The sequence below is a fragment of the Thermobia domestica genome, chromosome 7, assembly GCF_964235325.1.
Source record: "Thermobia domestica chromosome 7, izTheDome1.hap1.1, whole genome shotgun sequence".
Taxonomy (NCBI): domain Eukaryota; kingdom Metazoa; phylum Arthropoda; class Insecta; order Zygentoma; family Lepismatidae; genus Thermobia; species Thermobia domestica.
The window spans coordinates 294,675,813-294,694,171 of NC_137460.1; the positions used below are offsets into that span (position 1 = coordinate 294,675,813).

Below are 18,359 nucleotides of genomic sequence, written 5' to 3' on the forward strand. Positions count from 1 at the left end.
TGCAGGATATCAATGCCAACATGCTTACCAGGGTTGGCAAAAACCATGGTTTTTATTAAAAAAAACAAAAAAACCGGTTTTTTTGGTTTAAACCAGGTTTTTTTGGTTTAAACCAGGTTTATTTGGTTTAAATATTTTGCTCTATATATTCATATCATATATGGACAGAAATAAGTTTGTTTCGCCTTAATGTTATTATGCAACAACCGGGTTATGCTGGAAGGGGTCACATAAGCTTAAAGCGGAATAAAAACCGCTTCTCGAGTTACATCCGAGAGAAATTGTCCTCCAGTTGAACTCGGAACCAGGACTAATTGGCCACAAATGCGATACGTCTGCCGACTTACTCACGAAGGAATCCTGATAAAAATATGTTGTACTGATCTTTACATGCTTCTTAATATAACTGTCAAGAGTCATTTCAGAAGGACAAAAAGATAAACAGTTGCACAAGTGAAACCATTATACAGAATTACATATGGACAATTTCAAAGTACTGCGGAGTACAGGAGAACTAATTTAGTTCAAGTTAGTTAACAACGACTTTTATTGGTCCAAATTAAAGAAATACGACGACTTAATTTGCATATAAGTAAGAAAAGTGAATAAAGATACGAATTATTTGAGTCCACTTTGGCTCGAACTCATTTATACATAAATAGATACCAAAGATACTTCTCATTTTACTAAATGCCTCTCGTGGGGTCTGTATGACCCCCCCCACACACACACACACACACACAAAGTACGGCATTTCGATGTATTTTATCAATAGTAAACATTGAAACGAAACAATATTTAGAATTTTTCTTTGATTGCAATTACATAACAAATACAACTACAAAAAATCACAAAACAAACATTTATAAACTTATGCAAAAAAAAGTTGCTTTTGTAATATAATCTTTTTGAGTAATGCATGGGGAATTTAGGTCTGAATATAATACGAATAATATACGAGAGTGAAACCTACTAACCCACAAATGTGTGTTCATCAAGATTTTACAAACACTTACACTTTTACGAACATTTTTCGTTTTTTGGTTTAAACCACTTGTTTTTTTTTAAAAAAACCAGCTGGTTTAAACCTTGGTTTAAACCATGGTTTAAACCACCTTGGTTTAAACCAGCCAACCCTGATGCTTACTATATTAGGTGATGTTATATCGAAGTGAAGAAATAGACAGCTGAAGTTAGTAGAACCAGCACTGAAGATGATTCTTGACCAGGAATGCCCGTTTAAGACCAACCCACGAAACATGGACAAAATCCATGAAAAAAGTCATAGATTTGATGGCCGATCGAACATTAGACATATTGTTGAGATAATGAAATTATCAACTGTAACCGCTGACAGCAATATTATTCAGCATCTAGGAATGACAGAAGTTTGAGTAAGATAAGTGCCCGAATTTTTACCACTGCCCAAAATAGAAAAGATGCAACTTTTTAGGAAATAATCTTCAACTTTCCAAGCGAATTTAGATTCTTTCTGACTCGGTTCATAGCAGTAGATGAAACATGGGTTTACGATTTCCAACATAAATGAAAACGAAGCTCCAAGCAGTGGAAACACCCGTCATTTTTAACTCGAAAGAAGGAAAGTGAGCTCCCTCAGAAAAAAAAAAAAAAAAAAAAAAAGTGATGGCTACAATTTCTCGGGAATTCGCAGGGTGTGGTGATTGTAAATAATCGTCTAAAGGGATAAAAGTAATCAAATTAGGGTCTGCTACGAAAGCTGTATGATCATATTTGGCAGAAGCACAGCAAGAAACTACAAAAGACATCCTTTCTTATTAGGACAATGGCCCCATCCACACATCAGTCGTTGGTGTGGCAGCAATTCACGATTGTGGCTTCGAATTGATTCGCCACTCTCCTTATTCGCCCAATTTTGCCTTTTCTTTCATTTGTATGCAGACCTTAAAAAAAAAAAGTTCGTTCTGATACCGATGGCATCACCCGTGTCGCAGATGACATTCTGGAATATTTCGACAACACTGTTTTACTAGCGGTACAAACAGACTTAAACATCGTTGGGCGAACTGCTTTGAACTGTCACGGAACTCCGTGAGAAAGCAAGATTATACTTTAACTCTGAGTTTCTTCTTCCATAGTTAGGCTTAGAACTTTCGAAATGAAATCTTTGAGTTTAACGTCCCAGGATTATGTCCTTTAGGTTAAGGGAGACACTGACTAAGGCAAGTGAATTATGACAGAATTGGTGGAATGAGAATAAGGGAGGAAATTCGAGTACCCCGAGAAAGCCCACAGAAAAGATGTCCACAAACTTACTAGGGCGGGGATCGAACGAGGGACCCCACGCACCAGAGGAAAACGTTTTACTACTGAGTCACCGTGCCCCGACTTAGAACTTCTGTAAACAACCCTATAACATCTATATATCTTAGTGTACAAATAACATATTCTGCTACTTTATTCCAGATATCGAAAAAGGTTGCACATGAGAATGACTGGCTGCTGATTTCGTCCCTTTAGATTTAGCCTATTCATCAAAGAACACTGAAGACAAGAACTCACCGTGCGTCGTCTGTCTCCTGCTCCCTGTCGTTTGGACTTCCGCTACTTTCTGACTGAGAGATTATGGTTGAGTAGTCTGCCTCTTCCAGGGCCTCCACGTACGTTTCTTCCACCACGTAGTCCTCCCAATCCTCTTCCTCCTCAATCAGTAGCTCAGTCTCAACTTTTACTTCCACCTCCTCTCCATCGTTCAACACCATCACCTGCTCCAATGCATCCATCCTGGCAATTAGCTGAAAACATTCTACTTTAGAAATCAAGGCACGAATAGGAAGAAAGAAAAAAAAAAACATGCTGAATTCCGCAACTTACTCATTTATTTGTATTGATTACATTTGTATAGACCAACAGTTCTTAAGAGCCTCACATACTATACATAATGCAAAATTTACCATTTTTTGCTTGTTTTTCATAAGTGAAAGGAGATAATAAAATGTAACTTACCAAAACAGAAAATATGAACCAGAAGAACAATTCTAATTGTTGCTAGAATAACAATTCTTCAAAATCTAAGTTAAGGCAGCGGTTAGAGGAACGAATTCAACTGCATTTGATTACGTATCATGTTGTGTTGAAATCCTGTGAACTACTTTTTAAATAATAGTTGTATTTAATTTCTAATAAACAAAATAGTTTTAACATACAGTTTAAATTAAATAATAAAGTTATTTAAAAAGTAGTTCACAGGGTTCCAAGACAACATGATACGTAATCAAGTGCAGTTGAGTTCGTTCCTCTAGTCGCCGCCTTAACTTAGATTTTGAAGAATTGTTATTCTAAAAACAATTAGAATTGTTCTTGTGGTTCATATTTTCTGTTGTAGAATAATGTTACCTATGATTTGGTAAGTTACATTTTATTATCTCCTTTCACTTATGAATAAACAAGCAAAAGGAAAATGGTAAATTTTATATTATTTTTAGTATGGCAGGCTCTTTATATAGATAGCTTTCGTTTTCCATCAATCATAGAAATCGGTTAGTATTACTAAAATTATACGATACATAAATTCATGAACATACAAACACTGACCACCTGTATTATATAGTTTGGTTATCCGGCAACCAGGAACCTGAAGACAATTCAGACACATACATGTACCTCGAACACTTCAGAATATTTGCTCCAATGGTAGTGTCTAGGTCGGTGCATTTACTATTATTACTATTTTGCTATTACAGACACAACGAAACAGTTTTCTGCTTTTATATGTTTAATGTTAAACGACTGGAAGACACCTGACCAGATTCTGTAGTGGTCAATCGATCGTGAAGTGTGCTTCTGTGTAGCAATGAACCAGTGAAAATGCAACATTGAAATATCACAATTTTGCCCAGTTTAAACGTGAGAAAACTGAAAAAACAATCTTAAAAAATGTTTCATTTAAATAAATTTTTCGATTTCAAAAGGTTTGTAAGTTTTCTTTTTACTTAACAAAAGATTTGAAAGTTTTCTCTTTACTTAAATTAAGAATTTACCGCATTTACGAGAATGTAAGACGCACTCTTGGAGAAAATGAAAAACTTACACTGCATTGATTTTAAAGAATGAAAAAAGAAAAAAGAATAAACATGGGAAAACAATGTTATGGGAATATAAAGAAACATTGAACTTACTGATGGAATTTACGGTATATTCATATCCATCTGTTGGTACTTTTTTTTTCCTAATGTAATTAAGGTACAACAATTGCTTGTGTCAGTTTTATAGCAATCTATTATCGATATCATATTATATCAGTCTGTACACCCACACATACAAACAAATAATTATTCAGCACTTATTTAAACTTGTTTCTTTTCTTCTGTTGTGCACTAACACTCGCAAAAACAACACTGACACGTTACTGCTCATCATCTGTTTCTTCATCGATATCACTATCTTTTCCACTTTTGATGGCCAAATACACAGCAAAATACACATTCTTTACAGACTCGTGACTAACGGGATTAGCAATTTTTGGCAAAACTCCATCTAATCTGGCCTAAATTTGCGTAATCAAATGTATGACAGCACCTTGATTTTGGAGGGAAAAATAAAGGAAAGAAAAAAATGCGTTTTAGAATCGCGTAAGTATGGTAGTTACAGTGCATTTCTTTCATAAATGAATTATGGATAACTCTGCTCTCTTGCATTACGGCTGTATATTTGTAGTCAGGGAAATCAGAAATCACAACAAAATACTAGTTAGAACTGAAATAACATATTAACATGCTCAGTAATTCTTACAATTATTTTATTTATACGTAACTGTTACTTCTGAAAACTCTCCCCTGGCGCCTTGATTACGAAGGTTAAAAACAGGAGAAAAATGATGAAAGCAGCAGGGAAGTAAAAGGAACGGACTCATCCGGGTCGAGCAGTGAAGAAAAAAAAAAATCGCAATCTCTTCCTTATTCCTATAATGGTGGAGCAGTCCATTACAACATAACGGAACCAATTTGTATATTCTTTTGTTTTGTAGTGGATAGTTACCAATTCACACTGGTGTTTCTATTTCTATGTCTGTTGTTCGTATTTGTCAATTACTGTCTCCATTCTTTACTCAACCATCCCGTATCTAAATTAAACTTTGGATTTCTTAAACAAAAGAAGAAGAAGAAGAAGCTTTTCGGAAACAAGCCTTTTAACTTCATTTTTAGCTCCGAATTAAATTCTTCAATTATCAGTATTGGGTTGTTTCTTTTAAATGTTTCAATAGTCCTGAAACCCAATGTTCTGTTTTTGCGTGTTTAAGATGTTCTCCAATCCGTATTTTGAGGTTTCTTTTCGTTATACTTTTTCTATTCCTCGTGCAACTAATTTTTATTTTATAAATCTCTGATTTTTCACGCAGATCAGTAAGTAGCTCTTACATTGATTGATCTTTTTACTCAACGTTTTCTTCTTCGGGGGGAGGGAAGGAGGTTAATGCAATACGGAAACATACTGTCAAACGATCTTACTTAATGCAATTGTCAACCTGAGGTAAATAGGTTGACCAAACCACTTAACCTCAGTGGTTTCGGTTTCAGAGCTATCGGAACATAATCCCTTTTACCCTAATTACAATACTTTTATAAAATGAACTTTGAATACCCATTGACATTACCTACCTTCAGCAAGTAATCAATCTCCTTCTGTAATTCCGACTCCGCATGAAAATTGTTCTTCCACTTCCAGACTGGCCTGGTCACTGCTGAATGTACAGCTCCGTAATGTATATATTGTATGCCTGCTGTGGGCATTACAGCAGGCTACCTACAGGAAGTCATCATCAGCTACCTACAAGATCAAAATCACACACTGAAAATGTGTTTATCATGGGCTAGAGAGATGACATACATAAAATACTGATTTTTTACGTAAATGTTTGGTTTGGCACTTCTAAACTTCAACTGTACGCTCTGCATTTAGTGTAATTCTGCCCAAAGGAAGCATACTGTCAGATATAAGACTTGTAAAACAACGAAATATTTCAGTTTAACGTCCCACGATTATTCCCTTTAGGCTAAGGAAACTGGGACTAAAGCAAGTGAATGATGGAATTATAATGTGGAAGGAAACCGGAGTACCCCGAGAAAACCCACGAGCACGATTCCACCATAAATTTACTTAACCGGGGATCGAACCAAGGACCCCACGCACTAGAGGGAAGTGCTCTACCACTGAGCCACCGTGGCCCCAATATATGACTTGTACAAAGATCATTATATAAATTTGTTATCTAAATATGTCTGCTCATGTAAAACTTACTAATACAATGCATGGAACACATTTATCAAATCAGAACATCTGCGAAATAAAGCAAGAACTGGAAGGATAGGTGAATTTCAGCCACCTCTAGTGGTCACAGAATTAAATGGTAAAGCATATCCCTCATAAATAGTATCAAGTTTGAATAGGGTGAATCAAAAGCAAATCGACCAATGATGGTCGCTGAAAAAACTTACTACAATCAGGGAATTGAAAACAGGCATTAAAAAAAAAAAAGCTTTAAGTGTTCCGTTATTTTGTAGTGGCCATATTGTATAGCCCTTTAATAAATCAATTTTTCTTTTTAATCTCTGGTTCCTGACCTAGACCTACTATCCCAATATTTGCCAGGTTTGTATTGAGAAAACTGAAGGAATCTTCAGTTAGGACGACTCAAAGATTTGAATTGTGAGTGCAAGAGGGGATTTTAATTCTATTCTATACTATATAGAAATTATTCACCTCTTTCTTACTCTACAAAATTCTGCTTTCTTGTCAGTAGAAATCAAAATATAAGAAAGTGACAATGGCACAAACTGTGTTTATGTAGAATAAAATATGAATGCCCTAATTGTGTTTTAAGTAGCAAAACGATATTTAAATGCTACTTAAATCGTACAAAATTTAATAAGGCCCAATTTTGCTCATTAAAATCCAATTTTGTCCAATAAAACCTAGTTTTACCCAGTGAAACCCATTGCACAATTCTTCTAATAACATCTGTATTTGAATAAAGCATATACCACCGGTATCTAATAAATAATAGCGTTACACTTTCGACAAGTATCTTTGCCTTCATCAGACACATTATAAAATACGATTTCTAAGACTACAGCTCATATAACTCAGAAAATTATGAAGAAGTCATATCTAGGAACCAATAAGATCTGTCCTTTTATCTTTTTTTAACAATTTTTAATTGATTACATATTTCAATCATTTTCAAAGATTTTATTTCATTTTTTATATTTTATGAAAAATATTTTTTGAACCTCTACTCAAAAGTGACAATAGAAGTTATGTACCGGAGTTTGCATTTTTTGCGTAAATTTTTGAATTGAGTTATATCTCGTATATATCTCATATTTGTAACTTTTAATGATACAACTTTCACTTGAAAGTTTAACCATTTAATTGGCACAACTATGTTATTTTAGTGAAAGGACGGATCTTATTACTTCGTCGATATGACCTCGTCTCATTTTCAGACATATATACGCTGTAGTCTTGCAGATTGTATTTTATAATGTGTCTGATGAAAGCAAAGATACCGTGCCGAAACTATAACGATATTATTTATTAAATACAATATGCTTTGGTCAGAATTCGTCTTTCATTTTGTACACTCTAATACTTTACAACCCTGACGTAAACATACTTGGAATTCAACTTTAAAAGCTAACACTCAAAACAAACCACTTCGCTTTTATGTGTATTTTCCTCTTTAGATTACGGTATATTTACACTTTCCACATTTATGCAAAGTCAGTATTGCACAAAACACCTTTAGCAAACAACTATGTATACGAGATATAACTCAATTCAAAAATTTACGCAAAAAATGCAAACTCCGGTACATAACTTCTATTGTCACTTTTGAGTAGAGGTTCAAAAAATATTTTTCATAAAATATAAAAAATGAAATAAAATCTTTTACATTTACGTCCCACAGTTATGCCGGTTAGGCTAAAGGAGACGGTGATGATGAGAGATGAGTGAAATAGTGGAATGAAGAAAGTGGGAGGAAACGGGAGAACCCCGAGAAAACCCACGAGCACGGTGTTTGTCCACCACAAAGTCCACAGGGCGCGAGCTGGGATCGAACCAGGGACCCCAAGCACCGGAGGTCAACACTCTACCACTGAGCCACCGCGCCCCCATAAGAAATCACTTACACGGTTTGGGAAATTGTACACTTATTTTCACGTATTCTAACCTTTTTCTTTAACTTATACTTTCGCTTTTCTTCGAGTATTTTTAGAATCTTGTCTATGGCTGTGAGTACATGGGCCGAATCGTGTTTTATCGTCGTTTATTACAACAAAACTGTCAGTTGTTTCATATTCCGGTGATAACTCTGAATTTCACTTTGCAGAATAACAGCCCAGTTTTCAACGAAGTCCACATGAAGTAAAATAGAATTTGTATCTTGAAATTTTATACGGTGCTTTTCGGTAGCAATTAATTCTCTTTGGATTTTCATGATGTAGTCATGAATTATAATTTTTACAGTTAAACCAGCAACGTACGATACGAAAACAGAAAGTGGCACAGTTTTTTTTTTTTTTTTCCTGGGATTGCTGATTAAAAAGTCCCTAAATTTCTCTGATGAAACGCATAAGAAAACGTTTTGATTCTTTAAAACTTTTTGTCCATTTTCTATCACTGTAATGACATCGCACTTACTAGGACTTTGTTTGGAGCATTCCAAATCATCACTGAGGTTATAGTTCAGGCTGTTTGTAGATCATCAGAATTTATTGGATGGCCGTTTCAAGTAAACTTAAAATTTGTGTTTCGTAATCGCAATTTCCAGCTCAGATTACTTCGGTTTAAGAAAACGGAGAGGTAAGGGAAAGCTCATTTTACTGTTTAAGTGAGCATTTTTGATCAAAATAATAAAAAGCAGTCAGGAAAAACTTGTATTCTTCATTTGATGAATGTGAATCACAAACATCATCCAATTGTTGCACTTTTATTGTTTCCAGTGTTGCCAACTGTGACATCAAAGTTAACGGAACTTCGGTAACTTTAAAATGCTGTAGTTAATTCATGAAGCATTGATCGACAATATTATTTGGTGTGTTTACTATTCATGTCAAGTTGAACCATCTGACAAAATTTCAGAATATTAAAATATAGCGTTTTCGAGAAAATGGCGATTCTTCAAAACTTGACAATTTCTCGATTTTTTGCAACGAAACGGTTGCACACAGAAGCTACATACGTACATTCATATATATATATATATATATATATATATTTCGGAAGGCGGGTAACTAGATCTTACGAACCGTGAAAAAAGAATTTTAAAATTCGAACCGGAAGTGCTCGAAAAAAATTCGCGAACTTCGACTTTTTAGATAAACTGACGTTTATTTGTTAATTTATGTACAAAAAAATACGCATGTGCAAACCAAACTATAATAAAATATACGTTATTTATATTCCTATGTACATACCACAACAAGAATTATAACTCTACCTGTCTCCATAGCTGAGTGGAGGGGCTCCGAAGTTGACCATTTTCCATGTCTTTTAGAATTCATAAATTGTACTCCCCATCTTTGACGGCCCATTACTTGGCGGGAAAATTCTTTTTGACAAAACAAAAAATATGGGTCTCTTAAAAACATGCCTAGTTGCTATATATATAAAGGTTTCAACAATATCTGAGATGGTGATGGTACTTGCTCTGCCTGAATTGAAATGGAAGACATCTTAAATTAATAATCACGCCAAAGTAAATTATAAACGTTAGACATGTTGTAGTAAAAACATCGGAACAATACTCAGTGTTCTAAGACGGGACAATCCTGATTAATTGGGATGTATGGTTACCCTACCTGCACCCAGATGGGTAGGAATTTTGACCTATGGTTACTTGTATGTGCCCCACTCTTTTTTTCCGAAAAAAAAAAAAGTTACAATTTCGCTAATTTCTGTTAATATTACGTTAGGTTAGGGGTAACTACTTGCATCATTGTATTCATATTCCCTTATGGATTCTTTTCTGGTAAGTACATATTGTCTCTATAGCATTTCTCATTTCTACACCATGTACTTCCGTTCCATTCTTAAATCAGACATAGTCAATTACGTTTCCCTTAATTTAATTTCGGGCCCGGTACAGTGCTGGTTTAAGTATTGGTCCCTATGAATGTTCTGCACAAAGTGCACTCTTACCAGGGTTTGAAAAAACCCGGGCTTTTTGGAAAAAGCCCAACCCACCTAGGCCCATATGGGTTTTTTCGGGTATTTTTGGTTTTTTTTCGGGTTTAATCGGGCTTTTTCGAAATATTTCAATGTCTTTGGTGTAAAAGTGTTAAAATGTGATTTATATTTCATGATTGTCATTGTCACAACTTGCAACAATTTTCTACTTACTGCTGTTTTGAAAAAAATGGCCGCTATTTTTAAATTTTACATTCGATCGCCGAGATAATCTATACAGCAAATTTAGCATATCTCGTGCTTCCATCGTCAAAATTTCAATTTAAAAAACTGAAAATTGCTCTTCGTAGCGTGGATACTCGCTGTTTTGGAAAAATGGCCGCCATTTTGATATTTTACGTTGGTATACCGCCAAAATCTATACAGGAAATTTAGAGTGTCTCGTGCTTGTATTCTGAAAATTTTAACTTAAAAGGCCAGAAGTTGTACCCTGTAGTGTGTGTGATAGAAGCAGACAAACGAGTTAAGTTGATTTTGTGTTTAACGCCCCTTTCAGCAGCGAGGCAATATGAGACGGGACCTACTGATTAACGTGGAATCCGAACCACATGAGCTACCTTGGGGAAGAAAACCCGGGTCCCACACCGAAGACGCGTACACTAACCGCATAGCCATGAAGGAGCTCGGCAGACAAACGAACAATTGTAGATCAAGTCATCCAGAAGCCTGACTGACGTTCGCCAAATATGAATACTAAAAGGGGTCTATTAATTTAAAACAAAGATACAATTCATGTTGTATGAAATAAATAAATGTTTTAAAATGTCTCATATGAAATTTACATCTTCTAGCGTAAATAAACCTGCCATATTTTCTCCATGAGAATACGGGACACCTCAGATCCCCCCCCCCCTTCCTCAACTTTCCAACACAATGCAATGAAGTGTAGTCTGGTTATGAACAAAAGTATAATAAGCCGGGATGGCTCAGTGGTAGAGCGTTCACCTCTAGTGTATGGGGTTCCTAGTTCGATCCCAGCTCGCGCCAAGTGAGCTTTGTGGTGGACAAACACCTTGTGTGTGTGTTTTCTCGGGATTCTCACGTTTCCTCCTACTTTCTTCATTCCGTCATTTCATTCATTTCTCATCATCACCGTCACCTTGAGCATAGAAGGCATAACCGTGAGACTAAAACTAAAAGATTTCATTTTATTTATTTTTTTTTTCAAGAATATAATAGGCGAAAGTTCACTAAGCAGCAGCTGTTTTTCTCTGTTCGTACCCTGCAATTAATTGTATAGACTGAAGATGCCTAAAAACTTAAGATGTGCTATAAAAATGCTTTACAGGACAACAATATGCAAATTATTTAAATAAGCGGTACAATCTACTTTCAATATTTTTCGCGCGTTTAGCAATATTTATTTACATGGCTGTATCTGCCAAAATTACGTTCGTCAGTTTAATCTGGTGAAAAGCTGATTTTTCTCCTTGTGTCGTGCGTAATTGTCAGGACCAGATTTACATTTTTCTAAGACCTGAACCAAAGCACACTTCTGTGCCCCTAGCCGCTGAAAAAGATTATAATTCTTGTTAACTTATCTAATGTGTTGCTGAAGAAAAGGTTAGTCATCTTCCCTGTGTTTGTAAATGTAGAAACACTCAAAGTCATCTCTTTTTCTTTTTTTATGTTCCGGAGAGTATTCGAGTTTCCATCAAGTACAATAGAAAAAGTAGCATTGCAAATTTTGCTCGCTATCAAGTCGAACAGGGTGGGGTTATAACTTCCTCGAAACTGACATGCAACAGCGTATTGTTCATTCACTAATTACAGGATTCCCAGCCAATGTCAGAATTTTTTGTTTTTCACTTTTCGAATAAGCTGATATTGATAGCAGAAATGGAACGGAGTTTTTCTGCGTTTAATACGGGAATTTCCCGAACACTTTCTTCACAGCCTGTACATCAAAACTTCCATTAGTACGGAAATTTGAACTCTGCACTTGAAATATTAAGCGTTACAATTTCAAGCTTCTTAAATTTGACAAGAATTTTTACGCTATTGCTGGTGTTGATTCTACAGAATGCTTATTTGAAGAGTAGCAACAAATGACTGAACTAAACTGTTTTTGTTGGAAAACCAAATTTTAGTTGAAGAACCTTGTGTTTTACATCAAAGGTAAGAGATAATACTAATAGTTTTACTAATGTATTTACATATGTACTATTAGTACCGGCACCTATGACTTTAAATCGTCAAACGTATGAGTGATAATGTCCCTCGGTGTCGCCAAGTCGACGAGCATACTATTCAAGGAAAATATTTTCTAAAGTACAAAATTGCTTATTTTGCTTCAAGTAGGCTATAAGCATAATCTATACATTAATTTGTTCTATAACTATCTCAAGCTAAGGTAAGTTTAAAAAAAAAAAAAAAAAAAAAAAATCATTTAGTTCATTCAGAACTTTATAAAGGTCTTAATGTTGAATATTGTTGTATAAATTAACGTGGAAGCTTCTAATTCGCCCAAGGAAAGTCTAAAATTTGATAAAAATCACGTACAATGTTATCACCTTAGTTGTATCAATAATATACTAACAAATAGGTCAAAAACCCAGGTGGGTTTTTTCAGCTGGGTCCAACCCGAAAAAACCCACTGGGTTTTTTCGGGCTGAGCCCACTTGGGCAAACCCTGACTCTTACCCCTTTATCTAAACACAGCCCGGTATATTTCGCACAATTTCCCCAAGCATATCTATTTATATTGCTAATTAAACTCCAACTGACCACAGCAATATATATATTTTAAGATTATATATTTGTGTTAGTTTCAGCTATGTAACACAGCCGTCCTCAGACACATTATCACAGCTACGAAAATTGAATGATCGTCAGAGTTTTATTAGCAATTTTCCAAATCTGCAATGATTAACCTATCTGTAAAGATACAACAATGGTAGCTATCAGTATTTAAAAAAAAAAAACTTTTAACTATTCCATGTTCCATATCTGCGTAAGAATGGCAATTGGTCCGTGTTATATATCGTTAACCCAAGATTTTGATGTTAAAAGAGTTAAGTTACAAAGTTGGTCTAGCAAAATTTTGAAAACTTACCGCAAAGTAATGGATAATTTGCACGTTTGTGTGCTTGATAATATGTAAGGAGAGCAGAACATCTGTTTATTTGTTTTGACTAATGTTTAGCAGAAGCTGTCCAGCAATTGTTTCTAAAAATGTTGCAATTTCGATCATTTCTGTTCACATTAGGTTTGGGTTAGGTTAGGTTAGTTTAGATGAGTTTGGGTTAGTTTAGTGTAGGTTAGATTAGTTTATGTTAGATTATATTAGTGTAGGAGTCCAACCTAATTTTCCAAACATTGGTAGAATTTCGCTTATTTCTTCTTATAGTACGTTATGTCAGGTCTAAGTACTTGTATCATCCATTTCTCCTGTAAAATTTGTTGTTTTTACGTCCTTCTGGACCCCTTCTGCTAAACATAACCCTTTCTTTTTAATAAACAGATATAATTTTGAAACTATTAAGCAAACGGAGGGAACTACTTGGCGAAAGGTAACTGCATAGTTGGACTGTAGGAAAGAAATGGGCATTTGTATTTTGAACATGTTTGCAGGTGTACAGACACTCCAGTTGGTATCCTTAAGGAGAAACGAGAACTTAAACTCTAAATTTGAACAAAATGGATCCAAACTTCCCTAAGCTTAAGCTAACCCGACACTACCCTACTTTATTTTATTCTGTTATACACTTTTAAAGCGGTCCTAAAAATTGACGATCTTTAAATTTTCGCAGCTGTTATTACGTTTCTTGTCGAAAACCAAGCGGATGGCGAACTTCGGAATAAATGCCGTTAAAACTTTTGGGCTAAGTTCTGATAAGTCCGTCATGCCAAACCTATGTCCCAGTGAAGTGAACGAAACCAAGCCTAACCAGGATGTCTACTAAAATTCCAAAATGAAATTTCATGACTTTTTCGTAACCTTTTCTTTACCAAACCCATACAATTCTATAACATTCTCAAGAGCGAATTAGGTCGAATCTTCATGCACGCGATAGAAGCGTGCTTTATTTGCAATTTGGCAGCGTCAAAAGCCGACCGCAGACATTTTTGGTGGTGAATTTCGACGTTTTACACAACAAAGTTTTTCAGTCTGTACTTATATTTCTAGACTTAAAAAAATAATCGTGACCCAAAAGCTAAATTTCATGACTTTTTCTTGACTTTCATGACCGTTTTCTCATTTCGTGCTTTTCCATGACTTTCGTGACCGATAGACACCATGCTAACATCACTTAATCTAATCTAACTTAACCTACCGATAATATAAGTATTGTCATGTGGAAAAACGCGCAGCTTAACGGAATAAATGCCAAACTTTCTTCTCGCACAGCTTGAATTATCTGTTGATACTCAATAACTTGATCTGACTCAATATCATATTTAAGCAAGTGCAAGGAGTATCCTCTGATTCACTAACGCTGGAATTTCTCTTATGACAATGGTTATTACTTAGAAAACTACCGAAACAAATTATGATGTCTATATCTTAATTTCCCTTTCTTCTAGGATGAATTATATTTCAACTGAGAAGTGAAAACTGCTTCACACTACAAAAGATTCATAGCAAGGTGCACGATCAAATGTTGTAATATATTTTCCATATACTACCAAGCTGTGAGTAAGTTCATTTTAATCTTACGTATTTAATTTCCAAAATAACAGTAATAATACTAAAGATTAATTCAATACCTTTCTTGCTCAAAATAAATAATACTGTAAACTATTCACTAATGATCCCTGCACTTTCATAAAAACAAACAACTGTTTCTTCTTCTTCTTCTGTGTCTTTTTGTCACAGCGAAGAGCTCCCATGCAATTTTAAGCGGTAGATTCAAAAGGCTGATTGGATGAATGAGATGAATTGCTAGACAAAATGCAAAAAATGCAAAGTAAAGCAAAAGCGTTGTAAATATAGATAAAAGGCGTGAAGAACAGGCGGAGATAAGTAAAAATTAACAAATCGACATTAAAGAGGACAGAATCAAGAAATTTATGGAGGATGGAGACAAGGGCGCCGATCCTGAGGGGGCCCGGGCCCTCTATTGTATTTATGAATATGCAATATTTTGCGTAATTTGAGTGTAATTTGTCTTAAAATCTTCATATATATACCTTCTGCATCTGAATGGGCTCCCCCAAATTTACAGAGAAATCGGCGCCCTTAGATGGAGAGGAAAAAGAGGCTGTGTCCCTGGTAGAGAGGACAAAAGAAAATTAGATGATTGATGGTGCCAACATCGAGACCACAATTACAGAAAGGAGCAGTAGTTTTCGAAGTAGAAATGAACGTTGCGCAATAAAACGAAGGTGAAGTTTATTACGGAGGAGAAAATAAAGGTAAGAGGGAGGGAAAGTTAAATGTAAGAACCAAGATGGGGAAGGAGAGGACAAGGATGGTGCCAAAACCAACGTGCAGCTGTACAGAAAGCATTGTAAGCAGTCTAGAGTTGAAAATGCAGCGTAGTAAGAAGCGATAAATGGTCAATGGGTGATATTTCAATGTGAGTGCCGTGACGCGCACCAAAGCGGGCAGCTACATCGGCAATACAGTTCCTGAGTATATCAACATGACCCTTCGACCAAATTAAACAAGTCGTAAAGTTGAGGGAAGTACAACGATAAAGTACGAGACGGATTTTAGAAAGAATCTAGGAGGATTTCAAAGTCTTTAAGAATTGAAGTAGAGATTTAGAATCCAAATATCAAAACAATACTTTCGACAAATTGAATACCTTCAAATATCTAGGATCAATATTAACTTACCAAAACCATATCCACGAAAAAAATTAAATGTCAATTGAAAGGAGGGAATTCATGTTATTCAGTTAAAATTCATTTGCCTTCGTAAATTTTGTCGAGGAATTTGAAGCTTAAAATAGATAAACGATAATTATGCCTATTGTGCTGAGGGTTGCGAAACATAATCACGTCTGAGGGGAAAATCAGAGATTGAAAGTATTTGAGAATAAAATCATGAGGCGAATATTCGCATCCAAGAAGATCGCGAATAGGGAATAGCGGAAACTTCCTAACGAGGAATTGTAAAATCTATACCATTCACCAAACATTATTAGAGTCATTCTGCCATATTCAGAGTTGTTTTGACGAATGATTAGTGTTATACTAAATGTCTGACTACAGGCGGATTTTCATGCCCGCGTTAGAACGGAAGCATCACATGTAGCGTATTCACCGTAAATTATTTTCGTTTTCATACATCCGTGCGTGTATTGCGCCAAATTACTACTCCCTAGCTAATGCGCATGCGTAAAATAGAAAGTTTGCGACTTCCGCCATGTTAGTCAGTGAATACAATAGTGTACGCGCGCTACTTCCGTCAGAATTGAACAAATTTCTACTCTGACGCGAGTGTAGCGCGCCATCTCCGATGCGTGATTTCATTGGCTGTTTAGCACAATCGCTCGCAACTCACGGAGGTAAAGGACACATGAAAATCCGCCTTACTGCAGGAAACATATGTTAGTGAAACCCTTTAGTGTGGCACTAATCACGCCTCAGAACGACTCTGCATAATGCCCCTCAGGTCTAGGAGGCTCAGGTGGCAGGTCATGTAACCGGAATAAAAGAAAGTAGGAATACGTTCATAATTTTAGCCATAAATGGAATCGGAAAACAATCATTAGGAAGACCTTGGCCTAGATGAGAGGATAATATTAAAATAGACTTCGCAAAAATAGGATTGCAAAGTAGAAACTGGATCCGGTTGGCTAAGGACAGAACTCAATGGAGAGCTTTTATAATTACTGCATTAAATCCCCGGATTCCATAGGCCATAGAATTAGTTAGAGTTAACACATATAATAATTTGCTTTCTTCTACCTACGTTTAAGGAAAGTATATCTTGCCGTAATAATTCTTAATCATAATGATAGTGTCGATGATTGATTTGCGTCAATTTTATACTTGTGCTTTACTATATTAGTAACTGAACTTCCTCACTGTATGCAATATTTAATTATTCCAGATACAAACTGTATAGATGCCGAAAGATGCAGTTTATTATGCCGAAAGAAGTTTATTATAAACAATTTGTTAAGCAGTTAGCTTTGCGCAACTAACTTGTATTGGCTTCCACTTTAAGCTCTTATTTCATTAAATATGATATAAACTGCAGAGACCACAATTATTATTAGTATATATCAGTCTACAGTATGCACAAAGTGTAAAAACACACTATTTCACTTTCACGTTGATATTTTAAGTTTGAAATATATGTAAATTTTATATCGTATATTCTCATGAAATTAACCTAATTTACAAATCAAACAAAAATAGATTTGTACTTAAATGTATATTACTATGTTCGAGATTCGAAAGAATAAAATATAACGTAATATTTTAGTTTTACGTCCCACGTTCACGCCGTGCAAGCTAAAAGGGACGATGATTTGAAAATCAATGAAATGGTGGAATGAAGAAAGTGGAAGGAAACGAGAGAACTCTGAGAAACCAACTTACACGGAGTTAATCCACAACAAAGCTTACTTTGCGCGAGCTGGGATCAAGCCAGGGACCTCACGCACCAGAGGTAAATGATCTTCCACTCAGGCTTCACTGGCCCCTACAGATATTCGAAATGAAAAAGACAATAATCTAATAATAACTAATAATATTGTGGCAGAGCCCGTATATTTTATTTATTTTAGGTTTATTTTTAGTTAATCATATTTTATTAAAGATTTAAATTTTGAGTTTTAGATTCATAAAAACAGCAAAGTAACAGGGAAACAATAATCCATTAAAAACAAATTACATAAACATTGTAGTTATTGCTTTTAAAACTTATGTAACGATGGTATGTAGCACGCTTTCTTTAGCAAATTGTTTTCATGACAGGAAATTAAAGTCAGAATTTAATTAATGTCTGATTGGAAAGAATTGGCAGAATTCATTGTAAGTAAATTTCTAAGATGTTTGTGAACACAAGACACTTTCTCGGCAGGGGCGTCATTTAGGGGGGCAGGGAAGGGCATTTGCCCCCCCTGAGTTTGAGATGTATATATATTTTATCAATAGTATAATAGTAAATCAGTGAAAAACGCGAAATTTTACTTATATGAAGGGGTCTTGCCCCCCCAAGCAAAATC

At 35.3% G+C, this 18,359-nt stretch overlaps 1 protein-coding gene across 2 annotated transcripts in view; it reads right to left on the bottom strand.

The window, feature by feature from the left end:
* The window catches only part of LOC145691062 (uncharacterized), a 52,472-nt gene extending 37,402 nt beyond the window's left edge, over positions 1-15,070 (bottom strand). For both annotated transcript variants that reach the window (XM_081766714.1, XM_081766715.1), the window contains exons 1-3: positions 14,941-15,070; positions 5,637-5,805; positions 2,542-2,774 (exon numbers count right to left, since the gene is read on the bottom strand). In XM_081766714.1, coding sequence (XP_081622840.1) covers positions 2,542-2,774; positions 5,637-5,768 — 365 coding nt within the window. In that variant the 5' untranslated portion in view covers positions 5,769-5,805; positions 14,941-15,070. The remainder of the gene's footprint in view (positions 1-2,541; positions 2,775-5,636; positions 5,806-14,940) is intronic.
* Between the last annotated feature and the right edge of the window lie 3,289 nt (positions 15,071-18,359).